The 21,664-nt window shown below is 42.1% G+C and overlaps 2 protein-coding genes across 6 annotated transcripts; one reads left to right on the top strand and one right to left on the bottom strand.

Moving 5' to 3' along the window:
- The first annotated feature begins 536 nt into the window (after window positions 1-536).
- Window positions 537-8,270, top strand: tnfaip2b (tumor necrosis factor, alpha-induced protein 2b). 3 transcript variants are annotated; one of them, XM_037072508.1, is made up of 12 exons: window positions 537-671; window positions 3,223-3,363; window positions 3,594-4,230; window positions 4,710-4,821; window positions 4,910-5,032; window positions 5,727-5,821; window positions 5,920-6,012; window positions 6,133-6,259; window positions 6,349-6,468; window positions 6,873-7,028; window positions 7,118-7,239; window positions 7,767-8,270. In XM_037072508.1, exons 1-12 carry the CDS (start codon window positions 620-622, stop codon window positions 7,912-7,914), a joined length of 1,926 nt encoding a protein of 641 aa, XP_036928403.1. In that variant the 5' UTR covers window positions 537-619; the 3' UTR covers window positions 7,915-8,270. The 3 variants fall into 3 exon arrangements, with proteins under 3 accessions (XP_036928403.1, XP_036928402.1, XP_036928404.1); XM_037072507.1 differs by having other exon boundaries at window positions 539-671; window positions 3,591-4,230; XM_037072509.1 differs by lacking the exon at window positions 537-671 and adding an exon at window positions 2,381-2,520 and having other exon boundaries at window positions 3,591-4,230.
- A 2,514-nt stretch (window positions 8,271-10,784) lies between these two features.
- zfyve21 (zinc finger, FYVE domain containing 21) lies at window positions 10,785-21,383 on the bottom strand. Of its 3 annotated transcripts, none has more exons than XM_037071699.1 (8): window positions 21,180-21,383; window positions 18,438-18,488; window positions 17,618-17,786; window positions 16,168-16,243; window positions 15,729-15,820; window positions 15,370-15,423; window positions 14,247-14,377; window positions 10,785-14,155 (listed from the first exon to the last, which is right to left on the bottom strand). In XM_037071699.1, exons 1-8 carry the CDS (start codon window positions 21,303-21,305, stop codon window positions 14,120-14,122), a joined length of 735 nt encoding a protein of 244 aa, XP_036927594.1. In that variant the 5' UTR covers window positions 21,306-21,383; the 3' UTR covers window positions 10,785-14,119. The 3 variants fall into 3 exon arrangements, with proteins under 3 accessions (XP_036927594.1, XP_036927597.1, XP_036927595.1); XM_037071702.1 differs by lacking the exon at window positions 21,180-21,383 and adding an exon at window positions 19,904-20,010; XM_037071700.1 differs by lacking the exon at window positions 15,370-15,423 and having other exon boundaries at window positions 21,180-21,377.
- Window positions 21,384-21,664: the final 281 nt, after the last annotated feature.

The following is a 21,664-nucleotide window of genomic DNA, read 5'->3' as shown; positions in this document are numbered from 1 at the left end:
TCTTTCAGGCAGAAATGAAATGTTCTGCTGTAGTTAAAGTGCTGGAAACACCAACACGTCTTATCTATAACGGAGCGTGCGACACTTGTTGTGCAGCTTCAACGTATTAAAAATAACGACGGTGTAAACAAAGTTAAATCTGAACTCACGTCAGACTTCTCTTTTTCCTAGAGAAGTGAAAAATGTTCCTCCAGATTTAAAAGAGCTTTTAATAGTTAAAAACCTTGTGATTGATCTTGTGTGACTTGAAGCTGTACAGTCGGTTTTAAGGTGGATCAGAACCGACCACATCTGCTCTGGTTTGAAATAAAAACCCCGACAGAAAGCTGAAGTTGATTCCTTTCCCCCATTTTGGGACTTCACCTTGTAAAATTTCCCAACAGCGTGAGACACCCATTTTCATACTTCTAACACCTTCAGCGTCGGTTCTCAGAGGAAACGTGCATAGGTGCTGTTATTTACATAAATGGAAAGCAGAGCAGACTTTCTTTCTTCCTCTACGCGTCACTTAACCGACATCCTGACATGAAACGTTTGCAGTCTGCATCTGATCGGCTGCTCAGAGTTTCACCGACCTGCAGCAGAGACGGATGAGCTTCACACACCTGTGCAGGGAGCGATGACTTCGATGCTTCGTGGCTGTTTTTCATGCAGGTCGTGCAGAAGAGAAGGTAAAAAAAAAAACATAAAACAACTGCTTTTAACACAGAATCAGGCAGAAGCTGAAGTTATCAGCAGGATTTATGGATGTCAGATGTTAAAACTGAGCAGAGGAGTGATTGTTCACGTTTATATTCATGTTTAATGTGTATAAAAATGTGTGAAAGCGATAGAAAAAGTTGCCTTTATCATGCACACAGAGAGAAATATAACTTGGATGCACACTGCATTGTGGGTAACGTAGGCAGCAGGTTTGGAAAGGCCTCCTATCGCAAAAGATGCAGCAGAACCAGAAATATCATCTTTTTTAAAAAAATTCCACACGTTCATTTTCTTCCTTTTCAAAGATGTGCCGCCCACATGACCCACAAAAAGTCGCCGTCTTGTTTTGAAATTTAAAAACAAAAACATAAAAATGGCGGCATCCAAGACCAAAAGACGGATAATTTTAGACTTCTTGTAAACTTCAGTTACAGACGTCTAAAGAACTTCTGGTGGTTCGAAATTAAAGTCTTTGCTTCCACCTCAGTCGTCTGCATGAGGTTCACCAAGACGTCTAAAATCACATGGTAAGAATCTTTGATTTTGATCCTGAAGGTCTAAAAAAACGTCCAAAAAAAAAGATGTCCTTTGGATGTTTTTGTGCAATCGAGCGGGTTACGAGCACCTGATTTCAGATCAGTAGCTTCTGTGAAGATTTCCAGCTTATAAAGAGCGAATAACGTCTTTTCTGATCAGTTTGGATGGAAACCTGCAACACTTTGCTTTGCTGTGAAGCTCCAGAAGACGAAAACAAAGTCCAAGAAAACATAAAAAAACAAAAAAAAAGCAAAGGTTGTTTGAGAAACGCCGCCATAACACGAGTCACCAGAGCAGTGTGTGTGTGTCTGTGGTTGTCGGTTCCTCTGACCGATCTTAACAACAATCTTGTTTGTCAGCTCCATCTGACCCGATTGTTTCCTAATCCGCCCTCTCTGTGGTTAATGATGGTTATGCTGCTGCGAAGCCGCTTGGTGGAGGAGTGAAAAGTGTCGTGGTCGCGGTTTAGAGAAGCAAAGCTGACAGGAGGTCGGACGGCGGGCGTCTTCACACGACCACGAGGTATAAACTGTGTCAGAAGGAGACAAACACATTTAAAGTGTCCAACAAACAAACAAACAAGCAACGCTGCCGGTTTCTCCTCCGCAGCCGCACCAGCAGCTCTGTGCTGATCATCGTCCTGCTAATCAATAAATCAGCCGACACAAACTGATCTGCTGCTCTTTGGATTGACCATTTGATGCTTCCAGCTTCTCTAATCTGATCATATGCTGATTTTGTTGTTGTAAATAAAATGTCTTTGGGCTCCAGGAGACGGTGACGGGCAGTTTTCACAGTTTTTCTGATGTTTTACAGACCAACTGATTGATTGATTGATTGATTGATTGATCAACTGGGGAAACCGGTAACAGAAGCAGGCGTTCACACGATGAAAACAAACTCCTCCAGCTTGTTCGCATGTTGTTTTGTGGTCACCGGATCCGGAGCTGAATCTTTGACCTCATCGCTGGTGGCGGCACCGGAAACAATAAGTGGGTCAGAACTGTTAGAATTCATCCACTGGGGACAATGAACACAGTCCTTTCAGACCGCTGCTGGGATATTTAACGAGGGGCCGACGTTTCCTCGGCACTGGTGTTTCTAAAAAAAGGGGCAGCTCAAGTGTGTGTGTGTGTGTTTGAGTATGTGTGTGTGTGGATTTTCCAACCCTCTGGGGTGAGGACAGAGGGAGGAGGGAGGAGGGAGGAGGAGTCTGTCATCTATAAAACATCCATGAGCAGCTGCAGTGTTTCGTAGTCGAGCAGCGACTGAGAGCTCCGGGTGAGTAACAGATAATAAACACAGTTCGTCTGCACGTCGATCGCGTGTTTAACAGCAGGACAACTGTTTTATACAAACTTGGCGTGTCGGTACAGGAGAGATTTGCTTTGTGTTTCACCTCTGGGACTTCTTCTCCTGCTGTTTTTCATTTTATCACTTTAATGTTATAATTCATTCCATTTGTAGTCGTTTCCATGTGTTTTTCTTTTGCTCATGTGGTTTTTTTTCTCAGGATTCAACTGTTTTCACCGTTATCCTCGTCCCTACTTGGTGTTTTTTTTATTTGTATATCATTTTTAACCACTTTACTCTGATGAGGATGATTTTCTGTGAATGCGTGTTGTGATGGTATTCATATGTTTGTTTTGTTGATTAAAAGTTTAGTTCATGTTGTCTTACAGCTCCAAAAAACAAGCAAAATAAGTGAACTGGGCCTTTAACACATGAATGAGGTCATGTTAGCGGCTGTTAATCTTACTTTATAATGTTTACTGTTAGGAAATATGAGAAAATACCTCGTGCAGTTATTTAAAAACATAAATGACATTCAAAAAAAAACTAACTTAAGTTTAAAGAAATTGAATATTAGGTCAGCAATGATACGTTAAAGTGTGTTTTGCTATTTTCCTGATATTTCATATTCATCTGTTGAGCCATGCTGCTCGGCTTCTCACTCACTTCTGCTCGGTTCTGACTCCTCAGCCCGTTCCTGTTGGTCCCGTTGCTCCACTTGGATAACGATGCGGCTCCCTAACGTCAGTATTTTTCGAGGCCAGCGAGCTCAAGCCGAGAACGCCGTGCCTGATGGACACCAACCACCCAAAGAGGAGGAGACACAAAGAGGTCAGCTAGCAGCTAACGACGAGCTAAACTGTTAAGATAGAGACTAAAACTCAAAGATCTTCAATTCACTTCACTTAAAAGTTGTACACCAAGAAAAAAGGACAGATATTTGATGCTTCACGCCACTTTTTCCTCTCCTCAGTTCAGTAAGTCTGGATGACTCATTTCATTGTAAACATCTGCAACATTTTAAAAGGAGGCGTGCTCTTTCTCCCTCTCTTCCACAGCAGTCCTCACATTTCAACAAACCCTTGAGGCTCAGCTCTTGAGCGAGGCCAGCCAGATGCTGATTCAGAGAGAGGAGCGTCTGTTCGGGGAGATAACGGAAGCCGAGGCGCTCGTACATCACGAGGAGGAAAAAGACAAGCTGGCTGGCGACTACGCAGAGCTGGAAGGCCTCCTGCTGCAGACGCTGGAGACTTCTCTCGTCCCGGGAGAGGTCAGCATCGAGGCCCTGACGTCCGCCGTGAAGGCCATCGTCCAAGAGGGGGAACAAGACCTGCGGTGGAAACAGAGGGCCGGGACACCACCGGCCTGGAGGCCCAAATGCTGGAGGAAGCTCCACGATGAGAAGCTCCGCAGCCTGGTGGAGCAGCGCATGGACAACCCCTCGACGCCTCCGCCCGCAGGGAACCAGTCATCTATCCAGGCGGACATCCACAGCCTGGGCAGGCAGCTGAAGGAGGATCTGCTGTGGGTGGAGCAGGTGGTGAAGAGGTGCTACCCACGTCAGCTGGACATCTGTAACTTTTACGCCAAGCTGTACCACCAGAACCTCAGCAGCCGACTCAGAAAGATTGCAGAGTTCGTTCTGGACAACAAGGACTGCACTTTCCTCCTGCGCTGGGTGAACGAGTTCTATCCAGAGTAAGTTGTGACTTTGAAGACATTAGCGCCTCGTATTTCTGTGCTGGTGTATTTTTTTCCCGGTGGCAGCAGGTGTTATCTGTCAGTCCAGCACGTCCTCAAATGTGGATACGATATCTAGAATATCCGAAAGACTCAAATCTGTTTCCCTCCCATCTGTCACCACCTGAAGTCTGTCCTGCGTGATTTTACTATGTGAAACCAGACGAATGAGGAAGCACGACTTCCACCCTCAACTGCTTCAGTTGATCGGTGGTGTGGAAGTGCAGCTGTATAGATGGTTTTGAAAAAAAAGGATTGGCACAAATCCACAGTACAACAGAACGCAATGCAGTGGAAAGATTAGGCTTCGTTACAAGTTGCAGCCTGTCCGTGTTTTGAGTAGAAGAAGCATGTGAGGCAAAAAGGTTTATGGGAAAGTGATGTTGATGCTTTAAACGTCTTGAGGCGTTGATAATAAAAGTTCTGTTCTCTGTCAGAATCCTTCAGAAGCCGGAGTTCGCCGGTGAGATCGACGCTGCAGCGCTGGGAAAGCTGCTGCCGAATGACTTACTGGCACCTCTGGAGGAACAGTTCCTGAGCAAACAGCAGGTGACCTGAGCTGCTGCTGCATCATTCAGAAGCTAAAGACAGAAGCTGAGTGTTGAAACTGACAGCGGCATGTCGTTTTTCTTCTCAGGATGAGCTGACGACTTACGTCGGTCGTGTCCTGGAGGAAGCGAAGAAGAAGTGGAGCGCAGGAGAGGAGCCGACGAGAGAGGACGACTGCTTCGTCAGTCCGGTCGCCTACGACATCATTCAGGTACAGAATCAAGAAGACAACAAGACGTTACAGCAGCTACAGTCATGATGATGTAAAAACAATCTGATGAATCTGAAGCTTCAGAGATTCATAGCGAGAGTCGGCTGATCTGTTATGAAGAAAAAGCTCTTGAAAGACAGACACGGTTAGAGGCGAGCTGGTGAGCGTAGCGTAGCGTTTAGCAGCTAAAGAGGAGATATTTCCCTTGAGGAGGTGGAGGAGACCAAAACCGGAGCTAAAAGAGAGCGAAGACTGAGCTCCAAACGACTGATCAGAGTCAGAGTTTGTTTTTAAAGTCTAACGTGACGATAAATGGAGACAGACGCTCTTTTTCTTCGGATATAAAAACATTCGTTTGGCTTTAATCGCAAAATACGTCCGTCACAGTTGAACAAAAGTTAAAAATCACTGATTCGAACAAAATGCCAAGTCAACCAGGAAGTGTCCCATCATAACATTTTCCAGGCTGTTTCACATATTAACTAAAGAACCAAACCGGGGAGAAGAAAACAAACAGTCCAGTCATTTGAAAAAGATTAACTAACAAGGAAGAACCACTTCAGAACAAGCTCGCGGTGTTAAAGGTTCAGCGTTTCACAAAGCACGTGGCTTTTTAACTTACGTATGAAGAAAGCTGGCATGTGTCTCACACAGGGAATGTTTTTCACCGACTGTTTCCTCTTCCCGTCCTCAGGGAGTCCACGGCATGGTGACCTCGGCTGCAAAGATCGTTGGAGACCAGCCCAAAGCCCAGATCATCACTAACCCACTGAAAGATCTCATGCAAAGGTTAAAAAAAAAAGGATTTCCTTTTAGATAATTTATCCTTAAAAGGTCTCGTGCTTCACAACAACGACACGACTGACGTGTTGATTCGACTCCTGCAGGTTCAACAGCTTCCACACCGACATCATGAAGCAAAAAAAGCCGAACAGCCGCTCGTTCATCAAGGCCAACCTGGGCTGCATCGAACAGTTCCGGTACGTTTCTGACTTATGATGATGATGATGATGATGATGATGATGATGATGATGATGATGAAGATGAAGATGAGATCTCTGTGATGACCTCTAATGTGAACTTCTCCGGTGTTTGTGCAGCGACGTCTTCCAGAAGAATAGTCATCTGTTCCAGGAGGACGTTCGGACGTCGTGTGCGCTCATTCTGGACGAGATGAAACAATCCGGCCACACGTTTTTATTAAAGCCTGTGCACGACGCCCTCAAGGTACGTTTACCTGACTGAACATGTGTTTGATCCCGCGGATGATGGAAGCGTTTCATGCGTCTCATGCGTTGCGTTTGTACGTCACACAGCCGCAGTATCGCAAGTTGGGAACCAGCGACTGGCTGAATAAGAACTCGTTCGAGACGCTGCTGAACAGCATCACAGAGGAGGTTCAAGATCTTCAGGGTTCGACGGAAGCCAGTCACGAGGTAAAGTGAAGGAAGAGTTCAGCTCAAATCCACGCTGAAGTTTTAATCATTATCAGTTAATTGGTTGAGTAATTCTTCAATCAATCGATTAGTTGTTTGTTTAAAAATGTCCTTCAAATATCTTGTTATGTCCACAACCCAAAAATATTCAGTTTACTGTCATAGAAGAGGAACAAACCCAGAAAATATTCACATTTAAGAAGCTGGAATCACAGAATTCTTCTTCCTCGATCAGCAAAATTATTGGCAATTAATTTGATAGCTGACAACTAATCGATTCATCAATTCAAACGCTGCCTTGATGTGAGAGAAGATGCATTCAAATCTTTAAAACACCACGAACAATCGTAGAAAAATCAACAACTTAGCAAACTTTTCTGATTGGCTGATCGGTTTGATTGCAGAAGCTGATTGGCCAGCTGCACCAGGAAGTGACAACAGAATACGTGAAGCGGCTCCTGAAGGGGGAAGTGAAGCTGAAGGACCGCGAGATGCAGCTGAAGGCCTTCAAAACCGTGAAGAGCGACGCTGAGAGCCTCCACGAGTTGTTCTCCAGCATGGTGGGCGTCCGTCACTGAACTCGGGAAGAAATCCAGCGTGAGAATGAAATCATCTGGTGCGTAGATGAGTAACTGTTGTGTCTCCGCAGGGATCGAAGGAGGGTTGGTTGAAGGAAGTCCTGATCAAGATCGCAGAGGTGCTGAAACTCCAAGACTGCACCTCCGTTCAGATGGAAGTCGTGTCGCTGGGGACGGCTTTCCCCGACCTCAGGTGACCAACCAAATATTTACAGCGTATTTTTCCACAGAAGTCGTTTGTGTCTGTCGTCTGAAGTGTAACAGCCCTAATAAGGGCGGGACAGCGTCATGATGTGAGAGGTTTCCATGAGCCGAAGATAAACAGACCCCACATTTCAAGAGAAGAGCTGAAGGGCGGCAGGAAGTTAAATTACAGTCAGATGTTTCCTGGCAGCGGGACGAGATAATGAGCTAAAAGCAGACGGAGTTACACTGACACTCACACGAGTGCTGCAGTCAAAATGAAAAGATTAGACACGACAGAAGCAGCCGGAGGGAAAATTGTAGGAGATTTTCTCCTGAGAAAAAGCGTGTTAGTGTCTCGTATCTGCAGAGAGTTTCTGATTTTCACCAACCCAACATGCGTCTGTTTGACGTCCTAACTGTCTCTGTGGTGCGTTCAGGAACAGCTGAGACTAAAACCTGCTGATTCCACCTTTAACTTTAATAGTCTTTTACTTGAAGCTGAAGTTGTTTTTCTTTTCCTTCTCTCACCGACAGTGCGAGACACGTTTCGGCGCTGCTCAAGCTCAAGACAAACTTCACGAGGAGCAACAGGAGAGCCGTGAAAGAGACGCTGCTGGAGGCGCTGGAGGTCGCCGGCTGCACCGACAACCGCCCGTTTTTCTGCAGCGTTCAGGTCAAATGAGCAGCGCGGCTCTTCGGTTCTACAAACGCTGGATCGTACGGCGATCGATCGTCTGCAGACCGGCTGTGAAACAATGAACTGTGTAGTCGTCGTTGTGTGATGAATGTTTGATAATCGGTTCACGTTGTTGCTGGTTATTAAGGTGCTTTTCTACTTTTCACTGCTGTGTGTGTGTGTGTGTGTGTGTGTGTGTGTGTGTGTGTGATAGTGTTCAAAACATGAAATCAGTGTTCATTCTTACATGTGCAATAAAGAGAGAGATCAAGCTGTAATTTTATACTTTTATATGTTTGCTTGTACAGAATGTTTTAAATGTAAGTTATGTCTTTTTTAAATAAATCTGGTGACGGAAACAACGATTTCTACTGGACTTTACTTTAAATAGACGACGTACACCTGCATGTGGACGGTTTCCCTTCATGGGACGTTATTTCGGAAAACTTTGGATGTTAGTGAAGGTGTCTGAGAAAGAAAAAGAACATTTTTCAAGTGCTTTTTTGTCGTTAAGATCATAAATATCATCTAGTTCTGCGTCTCATGTCTCCAAAACCAACATGGCTGCAGAAAAAGTTCCTAAAAAATATGAAAATCACAATAAATCTGCTCGTATTGATGACTGCAGTCATCTGAGAGAAGTAAACTGATATACAGGAGCAGATCTACAAGGTTTAACGTGGTTTCACTTCTCTATTTCATCAGTTTTGTGACAAACTGCAACTTTCGCAAGATGAAAAATGATCTTTTTGAGTTGACAGACATCATGTGTGTGATTCAAGGCACAAACAGCCAAATGAATATCTTATTTTCTGATGTTAATGCTTGTCAAATCTTCAGGTTTAGTGTGTTTAGCCTGTTGACATTTGGTGATCAGCACCGAACAGCTGAGGCTGATGGGAATGTTTTTGGTTTTGGGCAGGAAAGGAAAGTTAAAGGATCGAACGACAAATGTCAACCTCGTGGTGGCGATGCTAAAGGAAGTTAGCATCCCAGAAGAGGCTGAGGGATTCGTGGGGATATAAATGAATAAAATCTATAGTTTTTTTAGATATTCCTTGTCTCAGAACAACAGCAGGCTGAAGAAAGACATCTGAGGAACTGGTCTGAGTCACACTTCATCAGCCTGAGTTCAAAGACTAAATTAAAGCGACCGACATCACCAGCAGCCAAAAACGACCGCCAACAAACAATTGCGGGAAATCATCGAGCGCCTCGTGTGGGAATAGGAGCCGCTCGCCTCGGGCTGATGCGCCTCCAGTTTATTATCTGTCCACCTTCTCGAAGCAGGAGGAAGGACGTGACTCTGCAGAAAGGAAGGTGCTGTAGTTTTCTGTCAGCGGGCAGCATTTTTCCTGAAAGTCTGTCGTGAGCTTGCGTAACGCTTGGTGTTGATGAGAGGGAGGAAGAGGGAGGTCAGAGCTGCAGGTGAAGGGAGTGAAGCTCATTAAAGACTTCGGTGGTGAACTGCACAGGGAGTAAATCCGGCTGAGCGGGAACACAAAGCTCGTAACTTGAAAGCTCGCTGGTGGAAATATTCGGTGCTTTCCTCCTGAGAGACGGAGACTTCCACAACCAGCACTGCCAAGATGTCTGAATCACCGTTTCAGGTCCATCAGCCTGATTGTTTCTGGGTTTATTATCAGTTTTAGGAATTGGAATGAAATTGATTCTTCTCAGCTGAAATGTGTTAACGCAGGTCGCGAGACAGCAACGAATCAGTCGACCTCTCTGTCTGAATGCACGATTGTCTTCTTAACTTGTTGTTTTTGTCTTGTGACTCCTGAAACTAAACTTAAGTCTTCTGGGTCGTTGTTACAAGTCTTTCCCTGAGTTTTGACAATTTAAACTATTTTTTTTTTAGGCCTGAAGAAGTAAACGTTTCCAGTATTATGTGAGAAACATGAACAAAAATAATATAAATGATGTCGTCTTAATACTTTAATCATCTTTTGACCTCTGACCCCTCGAGAGCTCCCATCCTCCACACTGAGATTGACTGTTCTGGGATCAGTTTTCTGTCAGTGTTGTGGAGCTTCTTCCCTTCCAGTCTTGGTTAAGATGATGTTGAGCTCCATCTAGTGGTGAAACAATGAAGCCAAACTGACTTTTCACTGAATCATACTGGAGTTTATTCACGTCATCGCTGACAGAAAGAGACGAGAACCGACCGGACGTACAGTGAAAGATTCTCAACAAAATAAACAGTAAGATAATAAAAATTAATTAACTCGTACGGAGGTTAAAGGGGGAATAAAAAACCTGTAAACTTCAGGTTTTATTAGACATGAACACGTCAATAACAAACGATGCCGCACATCTCCAGAAACAGATGAAAAAGTTTGAACAGAATCTGAAGAATAAATTCAGACGTGTTTGTTTAGCAGCTAAAACAGAAGAAACTTTGTTTTGAACCCTGAAAAGTTTCAATCAAATCAAAACTTAATAAATAATATTAAATACAAACAAGTTGAAGTTAAAATCCCTCAATGTTTTTGCATGTTGTGCCTTAAATACACAAAGCAAAAGACTTCAGTTTGTACTGTTTTTAGAAACTCACACTTAACTTATCTACGAGTTTTTACTGTTAACGGTGTGTAAACGTCCTGAATCATCAGGTAACTTTCCCTCTAAAATATCTAAAAAAAACATACAAACAACTTTTACTTTGCTTGTTTTGATGCACAGATCAGCTTCTGGTTGCTTTGTGTAAGAAAAAGCAAATGTTTCTAACCGTTGTTCACCAAAAATTCTTGTTCCTTTAGATGCACAAACAGTAAAATACTAAATAAAATCAACAACTGACATCAGTCAGTTTTCACCGACTCACTTAAAGACGTCTTCCAGTTCCCGAATGACACAAACGACACCACAGATTGTATAAACACTTGATTTTATTCTCAACAGAATAATCCAACAAAAGGGGGTGTAGTAGAGCATCTTCAGCGTAATAAATGCAGCGGAGGGATATAAAGGATGTAATCAAGGCATAAAGTGCGGATACAAACACTGGCTGAGTCGTGACGATCACACGTAATTCAGACGAACAACACAAAAACTCGACGTTCACTTATAAAACAGGATGATCAGAGACGGCTGCACGGAGGATCCAACAGTCTCAACTCAGATTAACTCACTGAAAAGGATCATTTTTATCATGAAGTCCAGAACTAATGTGTGTTTTTTGATCAAATCTGGAAGAATTAAACATTATTATAGTCTGCTGACTGTGCAGCCGTCTCGTCTGTCGTCAGAACAAACAGATGGAAGAACAGTGTCGCTGGTGTGAACGTACAAAAGAACCCAAAACAAACACGTCCAGACAACAAAAACCTCTCCGTCCTCCTCCGTCTCTGTTCTGAAAGCCTCGAAACCAAAACGACGACTTGTGATTTACTTTTCTTTTTTTTTTTAACTCTTAGGTGAGCAGCGTATAAAAATAAAACTTTATGTCACAAAGTGAAGTGGAGGCGGCGAACACGACAACTTTAAATCACAAGAAGACGTCGACGATCGACCCGTTTCTGTGCTCCGTTTAAACCACCTGAGGTTTCTTTCCTCGAGCTGCGAAAAACAGGGAAGACTCACAGATGTCTGTAATTATCGTGGAGCCAAATCGTACTTGGTAACATCAGCGAAATATAGTGTCAACAACCGGAGAGAATCGAGGTCAAGCATGCAAAGTCTTCTCTCAGGGATCCGCTGAAGAGTGTAAGACGACGCCGAGTCGAGATTTCTGCGTCACAAATCTTTAAATTCACAAAAACCACTTCACGCTTCGGCGAAATAACGAGTGTGTTTAAGAGAAACGCGTCTTCAGTTTGATATAAAAACCCAAAAATGCCACAAATTCACTTAATTTTCCTTCAAACTCAAAACAGTTTTAGAGTTACAAGACTGAACGAAGGAGCTCGGAGGGGAATCAGGGACTCGTGGGAACTTTAACGACATCAGGGCGAAATTATAAATGTTTAAACTGTCAGAAACCTTTTTTTAATGCGGTAAACGTCGATCGGGAGATTATATTCACTCAACACGTCCTTCCTTTTTTTTTTCTTTTTTTTTTAACAACAGGTCCTCGGAAGCACAACTAACTACCTGCAAAAACTGACGAACCGAACCAGAAGCGGACAGCGTTTGGTTGATGGAAGGAGGCGATTCCACGTCTCCGGACAGCGAGAAGAATACAAAATTAAAATAAAATAAAATAAAAAGGGGGAGAAGACGACTGCGTTCAGGTCCGAGAGGAAGGATAAAAGGAATTACCGTTTACAAATGTTACAAAAAAAAACTATACGTCATACTTCAGCTTTGTACGAACACGCCTCGTGTTAAAGTAGGAAGAGTTAACAAAATAGCTTATACAAAACCTCAATACATGAAACTACATTTAAAGCATTTATCTGTGTCTGTGTGTGTGTGAATAGTCTGTAGTTTCCTTAGACGACGACGACGTCTAAAGATTTAAATCTTGCAGCAGAGAGCAGAGTTATTAAAACAATCCACAGAGACGGAACAGAAACACGTCACCTGGACTCTTAAAAGGAAAAATCTGACAGTTTTGTTTACGTGTGAATAAAATCTGTGATGTTCTTTATATTTCAGGAAAAGTGTTCTTCCTCCTGTGAGTGTGTAAAATGCTCTCTGAGGCTCTTCAGATGATTTTACTCCCGTGAGAGTCTGTTAGCGCAGCACGACGGCGTTAAACCGAATGAAAACGCGGCGGCTGAAGAACAAACAGACGCAGCTGGAGATGAAACATCAGTGAGATTATTTCAAATTACACCAAAGTGGCCGTGAAATGCAAAGAACATCACACACAGCTGCTTTTCTGTCTGTGTTAAAGGGTTTTATGGTGGATTTATCTTTTAAAGGAACAGTTCAGGGAAGTTTCCACCGAACGTTTCTGGAGCTTCACATCTAAAAACATCATAGCAGCATTTTCCAAAACAACAGAAGAGAATTTAAACTTACGCAAATAGCAGAAACAGCCGTCGACGTGTTGTTCAAACACTCAGAGATAAAATGCAAAACAACTTCTGTTTGTGCGTCTGTGTTGCTCCCACATCCTGACGCACATGAACACAACAAAGTCGGAAGAACGAACATCCGAGGTGCACCTGAATGCAGCATTACACTGATCTCGGTCGTGACTTGGTTTCGATTTAGAGATTTATTGATTCACACCCTCGACACACAAACTCACGCTTTGTGCTTTTTGGCTACTGAACAGTGAAGATTTGGGATTAAAAAGGGTGTAAAAAACATTTTTGCAAATCAGTTTGGCATCTCAGGACTTCTGTAGACTTGGATTATCTGGACGAGCTGTATGGAGCCATTTTATTTCTTTACTTGGTCTCCAGCTTCTTCGGTTGTTTGCAGCGATGTTTTGCCGTGAAACTCCAGAAATGTTTTGTCGACTACAAACTAGAGTAGATGAATTTTCATTTTTGGGTGAACTGTTCCTTTAACTTTCCTTCTCCGGAAGATCTGAGATCAGCCATCAGATATCCGTCCTGCTGCAGCGAGACGTTCGGTCTCTACTTGGTATAATGACGAACAAAAAAAAAGTCCCTACAGGGATCCGTAAAGTGTCTCATCGCTTCTTCCAGAAAATAAAAATAAAGTATAAAAGTACTGTGTTGCCACGGAAACACCTGTGCCTGTATCTGAAGGTTTACTGCATCTCTGACGTCGTGAAAAACGGTTTCGCGGATGTTAAAATGTCAAACTTCAATTTCTGTTACGGTACAAAAGACAAACATCTCGCAGGATCACGTGGCTAAAAATAAAAAAGAAATCTTAACGATCCTCAAATGTGAGAAAAGAAAATGAACCGTATTTAAAAGAAGGCGCCTCCGACAATCGACGGGTGCCAACTCGTGTCGGGGAGCTTCTAAAAGTATTAAATCAAAAAGATTAAAGATGTAAAAAAAAAAAAATTAGAAGGACAATCAGCCTACTGGTGGTAAACATGGTGTACAAAGTACGAGTTATAGAGGTAATAAATTGTTTTTGTTTTATAGAAACGTTTCTTGCAGAAGTTACCGTGATAAGAACTGGTATCAAGAACTGACAAGGAATCTGACGGATTAAGCAGAATCGGAACTGGCGTTAATAAAAAAATCCAAACGATACCGAACCCCAAAGAGAGAGAGAGAGAGTCGGGGTACAAAACACTTGGGTGTGTGCTGCCCGGACGATCGGTCCGTCACTGGTCCCGAGCTTCATACAGCAGTTTAGCCGCCTGACGGACAAACATAAAGAACGTGAGAATCCAGGAACTCTTTTATGATAAATGTTTGTGCGGCGACAGAACGGGCGTCGGCTCGTCGTACCTTGTGCATTGCTGCCAACCATAACGACGCCACCTTCTTGTCGTCCGCCGCCTCCATGCGGAGCTGCTGGGCGTCCTGCGAGCCCATCGGCTTGTAGTGGAGCAGCATGCCGCTGGCCCGCGACGTCCCGCCTGAACACAAACACACTCATGATGATCCAGAAGATTCACTCAATACTAAATCTGTTACTTCTCTTCTCTTCAAACTTTCCTCACTAAGATGTTTGACACACAAGTCGAGTATCCAGGACTTTAAATTCACTAAAAAACAGCTGCAGGTTGTTTCATTAAATCACAAAGACGAGGTTTGATGTTAAACAAAGAGGGAAGATGTTTTACGGTTACATCTCTCGTCACGTTCCTGCAGCTGCATCGGATCACAGTCAGAGTTTTGTCTCGACAACATCACATACAAAAGTACAATAAATGATGAACGCATGCACAAGCGAGACGTCAAAAACACACATTGACAAAATGAAGCATCACATGACGATGCAGAGTTCACAAAAAGTAAATCACGTCATGACAAGATGATTTGAGAAACACACATGCAGGAAAACACGACCGTCCCAAAAAGCAACAACATCCTGTTTTGGTTTAAGGCGAGTGCTGGCTGCAGTCTGCCGACGGGTCGTTAATACATGTCTCATGAAGTTAAATGACTATTAAAATATCAACGATCAAGTATTTACTTTTAGAAGTCATTTATTCTTCAATTATAGTCGGGAAAATACTTCTTCTTGGTCTCAAAATTGTGATTTTTGGATTTTAAATTGGGCCACGTGATCCTTAACTTGAGGAACATCTGATTAAAGGAACGCGACGACTGGTTCCTCTATTAAATCCAACACAGATCACATATGTGTCAAAACAAGACAGTAAACCAGACGCTCCAAATATAAGAAACAAATGACAACTTCATTGGTGAAGGAACTCAAAGCTGAGGCAGATTAAAAAGGACAATATTTCCCTCACATGCTGTGGAGCAGAAGCAGAAAGTCGCATGTTTATGTTGGTGTCAGGATGTTTTTGGGACTCAGAGACGTAAAAACACACAAAATCACTGGTTTCATTCTCAGACGGCTTCATGCACACAGATGAAAACACTGGAGACAAACGCTAACCTTCAGAGATATACTGACTGTCCAGCAGACTGGTGTAAGTGTGAATGTCATTCTCTGAGACCAGGGGAAGAAGAAGAAGAAGAAGAAGAAGAAGAAGAAGAAGAAGAAGAAGAAGAAGAAGCAGAAGCAGAAGCAGAAGAAGAAAAAGGAGAAGAAGAAGAAGAAAAAAGGAGCCGGAGCAGCGGAGGAGAAAGAGGTCGTTAGTGTCGGATTAGAGAAAAACAGAGCAGGTTTTAATTGTTAGTCTCTCAGGAGGTTTGAGGATCCAGATCAAGAAACAAAACACGTCCCGGTTCATCTTTTAAACAACACACAGTTTGGACTTTAAACGTGACTCATCAGGAGTTTGTGCGTCTCACCTCCTGGACTCGTCCCGTCTGTCAGAATCTGCATGCTGGAGATCCGAGACAACTCGACCTCGAAGTGACTTTCACCGTCCAGGAACAGATACCTGACGATTTAAACAGAAATCAATAAATAAACATGTGTATCTATATCAGTTTGTGATGTTAATGAATGACAGGAATATTATTATATTTTAGTTCTGTTTCCTCAGAGATACTGTCGAGTTTACAGGCAGTAAATATTCACATTTGCAGCTCTTGGAACAAGAAGTTATATTTAAAACTTCATGTCTGCTCCTGTTCTGATTTTAGTCGTTTTTAAAATGACAAGTAACAACAATGAGTACAATAATAGTATAAATGAGTGTAGTAGGATAGATAATAACCTTACAGTGTGATACTCATCCCTTTGTGTGGAGGTGTGACATTTAAAAACACATTTTAAAACGCTCACCTGTGGTTGTTGGAGAGGCGACACGTCATAGTTTCAGACTTCTCTGAGGTTCCCAGAGTGACGACGAAGGAGCCGCCTGCAAACACAAGAACACAGAAAAGTCCAAATCTGATGAAGAGAAAGAAAAAGAAGAAGTTTTAAATCCTGAAGACGGTTTGACAGTTAAAATAGGGATTCTCACACATACACTTCATTTCAGTTTCTTCCACACTGACACACTGAAGGACAAACAGACGTAGAAATGTCACAGAGAGACTTTCTGCGCTGCATCATCATCATCCATCATCATCGATCATCAATAATACAGCGTGAGGCCGCGACACGCTGCAGGCATTCAGCCGGTCGACCCCCCGGCAGCTCCGGGCCGCTGATGGATTTTTCATTAGGAGGCCGACTGCTGCTGCTGCTGCTGCTGCTGCTGCTGCTGTGTATTTATAGCCACGCACTGACCCACACTCAACAACAACACAATGGATTATCAGTCCACGCTGATAGATTATAAAAGAGGATTTCTACTGTAGTTCTGCTTCCTGTGTACGGTGACATGAGAGGCTGAAACACCGAGTCACCGAAGAGCTCAAAACTACAAAATCTGATAATAAACATGCATGAAACTGAATTAAATCAGACTTTTAAATAAGTGAAGAAGAGCTGAAATAAATCAATTAGTCAAAACTGAAGTTAAACAGCAAAACAGCAGATGATTCAATGTTTCAGTCACATTCAGATTTAAGTCTTTTCTTTGCATTTCAGATCATTCCTCAACTAAAACAACTTATTTCTGAATATCTTAACGTCATTTTTGGACAAAAGGGAGTTAAAATAAAAGATTTTCTTACAATTAATAAACTAATTAAGAAAAGAATCTGCTGATTATCTTACTTATCATCATTTCTAGACTGAGAGCAATTAAAAAAAAATAATTAAAAGAGGGAAAATGAGCACAAATCTCCAAATCCTTCTCACGATCGCTGCTGTGTTGAGCCGTGAACCTCCAGAGCTGCAACCATTAATCGATTAGTGGTCAATAATTGAATAAATCTACACCCATTTCAATAACCAATGAATCAATTTTATTTTCCAAGAAAAATAAACATATTTTTCTGATTCCAGCTTCTTAAATATGAATGTTTGTAGTCCTCCTGACAGGAAACTGAATATCTTTCAGTTTAAAGACACACTGATCCACATCTTTCACCATTTTCTGACATTTTTGTGATGTTTTTTTTCTCACAACTGATCGTTTCCTTGAGAAAATAATCAACAGACTATGCAACAGTGAAAGTAATTGATAGTTGCAGTCCAACACCAGCATTTATACTAAATGTACAGTGAAGTAAAAGATGTTTTAGGGACGAGGAAGTCCAGGTAAAAGCTGGAAAATGTAAATAACAAAGATCCTCCATCACTACAAACTCTGACAGGAGGTTAGAAAACAAAAACTTCTCACCTCCGAGCAGAACTTTGAGCTGTTTGTCGTAGAACTCCATCTCCTTCTGAGAGACGAGGCTGCACTCGGCACATTGTCGCACCGGATCCACGAAGCACATGCGAGGCAGCACGACCTTCTTACTGCAGCATTTATCACAGAAACACCGACCGCAGCGCCGGCAGTGATGCTGCAGGAGACACGAGGCACAAGGGAAAACATCAACTAGTGACAGGAGAATATCATGTTTAGGGTAAAAAATATGTAGGAGTTTCATTTAAAGAAGCATCTGAGCGACAGGAAATCACTTAACTCTGAGGTCAGCTGGTGTCTAAAAATCATGAGGACAGCAGTTTTTTTAAAGGAGGGACAGGAAATAAAATCAACACATCTCAGTCTTATTTCATTGAACTTATATCTGCACAGAAGAACCGAGAAGTCACTCAGACGACACAGACTTCTTATTTTTGCTTGAACTAAACAGAGTTTGTCAGTAAAGTAAAGCAGCCACTGTATCTAAAGTCTCCTGTGCAGGTTTTACTGGACACATAAAGTATTTTCTTGCAAATATGCAGAGAAACCGGAGCCGAGCAACAACAGACACACATTGTTATTATGTCAGTGAGAAACGTCTGCACAGAGGCCTCAGTGTGTCTCCACGCCAAAACAAACCAACAGAAGCCAAAGTGTGGAAAAAAAAAACCTCGACTCGTGTTTCACCGCAGATGAAATGAAGCCTGAGATTCTTCAGTTTCTACGTGTCGCTCTTCTGCTCGTTCAGACGCAGAGACGGACGTTATGTGTTGTCGTGTTGTCGTGCAGCAACAGAAACAACACAGACCTTTCTTTTGATGAAGTCGAACTTGGTGTCACACTGCATACATCTCGGGCACTGGAAGACGAGGAAAGAGGAAAAACAGGATGTTACACAACGTGCTGAGCTCAGTGGATTCGAGCGCAGCAGCAGCTCCAACAGTGGACAGACACTCGTTTTTATTTCATAATACTGCAGATTTCCTACAATTAATCATCTTTAAATGTCCAGAAATCTCAAAGATATTAAGTTTACAATCACAGAGGAATAAGAACACATGAAGGCAATTTCAGTCTCTTCACTGCAGGTTGATTTTGTGCTCATTCACAAATAAATTCATTTATTAACAAGCTGTTTTTTTTCCTTTATGTCTTTATTTATTTGTTGAGCTACTGTTCTGTGATCATCTTCTCCTTTGTTTTTACCAGTGGATGACTCTGTTTTGACGTGGACAAATCTTCACTCTAGTACGTTTCCCTGTTTTGTTGTTTTAGGCAATGAAATTAAAAACTTGAATCCTGAATCTTAAAACAAAGAGGTGCAGACACACAACCGTCGTGTTGTTGTTGTAAGTTAATTATGCAAAACTGATGTCTTTAATTTGCCCCAAACCCCAAACAGACTGTTTACAACCACAGGAGACTATGAAAAACAACAAATATTCACATTTGAGGAATTAAAAACAGCTGTTTTGTTTTTTTTTTTACTATTTTGCCTATAAAATTATGAATGCATCATCAGAATAGCTGCAGATTAACTGTCTTGCTGATTTACGAATGAATCTGACACTAGTTGTTTCAGCTCGGTCTGTTTTCTGAGATACTGACACGTCTTGTCTTTCGTTTCTACAGAAGGATGACTCTGTATTGACGTGGTTTTTCTATGTTGCAAGCCAAATTTCCTCCCTGACAGGACAGAAAAAACAGTGACCAGAACTGAGACATGCACAAATCTTCACTCAGGGATCAGAAATAAACAGATTGCATGCTGCAGAAAAGACTGTTTACAGGTTTTTTTTAGTCATTTCTGAGACTGTTTTGCAGGATAGTTGCTTGTCATAAAGTGTTTTAAAAGTCTGGTATTATTGATTGAACTTAAAGTTTTGCTAACGCTGTTTACAACCCATCACAATCATCCCCTTCCCCCTTGTTTACACATTAAGCAGGAGATAAATGATTAACTCTGCTGGCTGCAGTTCACTGTCAGTCTGTACAAAGTGCCTCTGTGATCAGCCTCAGATAATCACTTAAACAGACAGTTGCTGTTTGTCCTCCTCCTGCAGTTTAACACTGACACACAGTAAAAGTCACGTAGACAAGCTTTTAACTGAAGAGCTAGCTTTAGCAGCTCCTGGAGCTAGCTTAAAAAGACAAGCTACGTGTGGACGTAGCTGTCAGCTAGCACCCAGAACAACCGGATGTGTTATCACTTTAACCATCTCCGGTGAAGTTAAGCTTCATGACTGCGTCTGACAGACAGTTTCAGCTCTTAACCTGCTGGTTGTTTTGTTAGCAGGCTTCAGTAGCTGCCAGGCTCGCCGTGTCTGCCTGCAACGCCCAGTCCAGAGGCTAGCTGCCTGTCCAGAGCTGCCTGAAGCTAGCGACAGTTAGCATGGAAGTCACCGGAAGTAAGGAGACTCTAGCTCGAAAATAAGAGCACTAAACCTAGACACCAAGACGAGTAATTCAGTCCATTTACTGCATATTTTTAGGTATTTTAACTTCACTTGTGTATTTCCATTTCCTGCTCCTTTACGTTTTTACTCTACTACATTCTTCAAGGAAATAATGTCATATTTACTTCACAATGTAAAATCAACTTTAAAGTTTAGTACATATTGAAGGTTAATAACACATAATTTTATCACCTAACTTTAGAGAAAGTTACCAATCAATATGTTAAGTAATAAAAATGACCTTTGCCACCAGCAATAATCACACTCAAGTCTTTATTTGTGCAGCTGCAACCAAAAACACCAGCTCAACTAGTTAACTGCCTAATAATGCAGTGTATGTCATGGGTTTCTTATGTGTTTTCTCATATAAACTCTTTTTCTGAAAAGCAACCTCACCTGTAAAATAGATGGATTACAATAGTTATCTCTGGAAAATTAAGTTAAGTAAAAGTATTAAATATCACATGAAAGAACAACTCATATTGTCATTTACTTTTAAATCTATAATTTACATTTAAATAATTTATATTATTGTCTCCTATTAACTATTTAGTTGAGGTATTATCAGCATATTTAATTCTCAAAAAATAGTATTTTATTTCAACAAAATACCAAAAAAGTTGCTTTATTTGCATCATTTATTTATCATTTATATTTTCCTAATGTTCCTAATTAAGTTTAATTCAGGTAAATGCACAAGTGAGATTTACATAAAGAGTGTGTGGGAAAAGCTTTGTAAGTCTTCACTGATTGTACTATTTCATGGCTAAAATGTTATGAGTTTAGCTAGCTAACTGCATTAGACAAAATATAATTCCAAAAAGCGCTAAAACACATTTAAAACTAAATTGGTTCTGACCGACTCCAAACACAAACAGGTGCCAATCAAAGTTTAATTAAAATTGTACCTTCATTATAATTTAAGCTTTTCAGCTGCTAACGATGAAGAAGTTGCTCCGGTTGTCAAAGAGCGCCTTTATTTTGAAAACATCAACCGGATACGCTAGAGTTAGCATGCTAGCTAGCTTCCCGCTGGTGTCGGCTGCTCTGGTAGCTCCCCGCTGTCAAACGCAACCAACACCGCCTCGGCTCACCTCTTTGTCCGGGACCCACTGCGGCTCGTCCAGGGAGAAGGGGCTGTTGAAGGCGCCGTTCTCCGGCACCATGCGGAGGCCGCTCGGGCTCCGGACGAGCTTCTTTCCGTCAGGCACTGCAGACATTTTGCTTTAGCAGCTGTTTCTCCTCTCTGTACAGTACAGACCCACTCCTGCCTGGACACACCCTCCCCCACGGTGAGTGACAGGCCGATCAGCCAATCAGAGCACTGGGAGGATGTCACATGATGCGTTCAGGGGTGTTTTGATTTTACAGCTTCCATGAAAACACAAGCTAAAGGAGGGAAACACTGAGATTTCCTTTGTTTCTGACCGCTGATACTCATCAAAATTCAGTCATATGTTTATTTATTTATTTTTCTGAGTAGCTTAGATGATTTATTATGTGTTTATACTAATAACATAATGTTTACAGCTGTGTGAAACGTCATTGTCTGCTTCAAAAATATCATATTCATAAATAA

Source organism: Acanthopagrus latus, chromosome 16, assembly GCF_904848185.1.
Source record: "Acanthopagrus latus isolate v.2019 chromosome 16, fAcaLat1.1, whole genome shotgun sequence".
NCBI classification, from domain to species: Eukaryota; Metazoa; Chordata; class Actinopteri; order Spariformes; family Sparidae; genus Acanthopagrus; species Acanthopagrus latus.
Note: the sequence above shows the minus strand (reverse complement) of the source record. Positions and strands in the feature narration are given on the sequence as shown.

What these genes read in the sequence shown, in the direction of transcription:
- tnfaip2b (XM_037072507.1), top strand. Translation starts at nt 620, where the DNA reads ATGACTTCGATGCTTCGTGGCTGTTTTTCATGCAGGTCGTGCAGAAGA. An exon ending in CAGGTCGTGCAGAAGAGAAG is followed by an intron (nt 672 to 3,222) that starts GTAAAAAAAAAA and finishes CTGACTCCTCAG; the next exon opens with CCCGTTCCTGTTGGTCCCGT. An exon ending in GGCTGCATCGAACAGTTCCG is followed by an intron (nt 6,013 to 6,132) that starts GTACGTTTCTGA and finishes GTGTTTGTGCAG; the next exon opens with CGACGTCTTCCAGAAGAATA.
- zfyve21 (XM_037071699.1), bottom strand. Translation starts at nt 21,305, where the DNA reads ATGTCTGCAGTGCCTGACGGAAAGAAGCTCGTCCGGAGCCCGAGCGGC. An exon ending in AGTGGGTCCCGGACAAAGAG is followed by an intron (nt 18,489 to 21,179) that starts GTGAGCCGAGGC and finishes CTCGTCTTCCAG; the next exon opens with TGCCCGAGATGTATGCAGTG. An exon ending in AGACGGGACGAGTCCAGGAG is followed by an intron (nt 15,424 to 15,728) that starts GTGAGACGCACA and finishes CCCTGGTCTCAG; the next exon opens with AGAATGACATTCACACTTAC.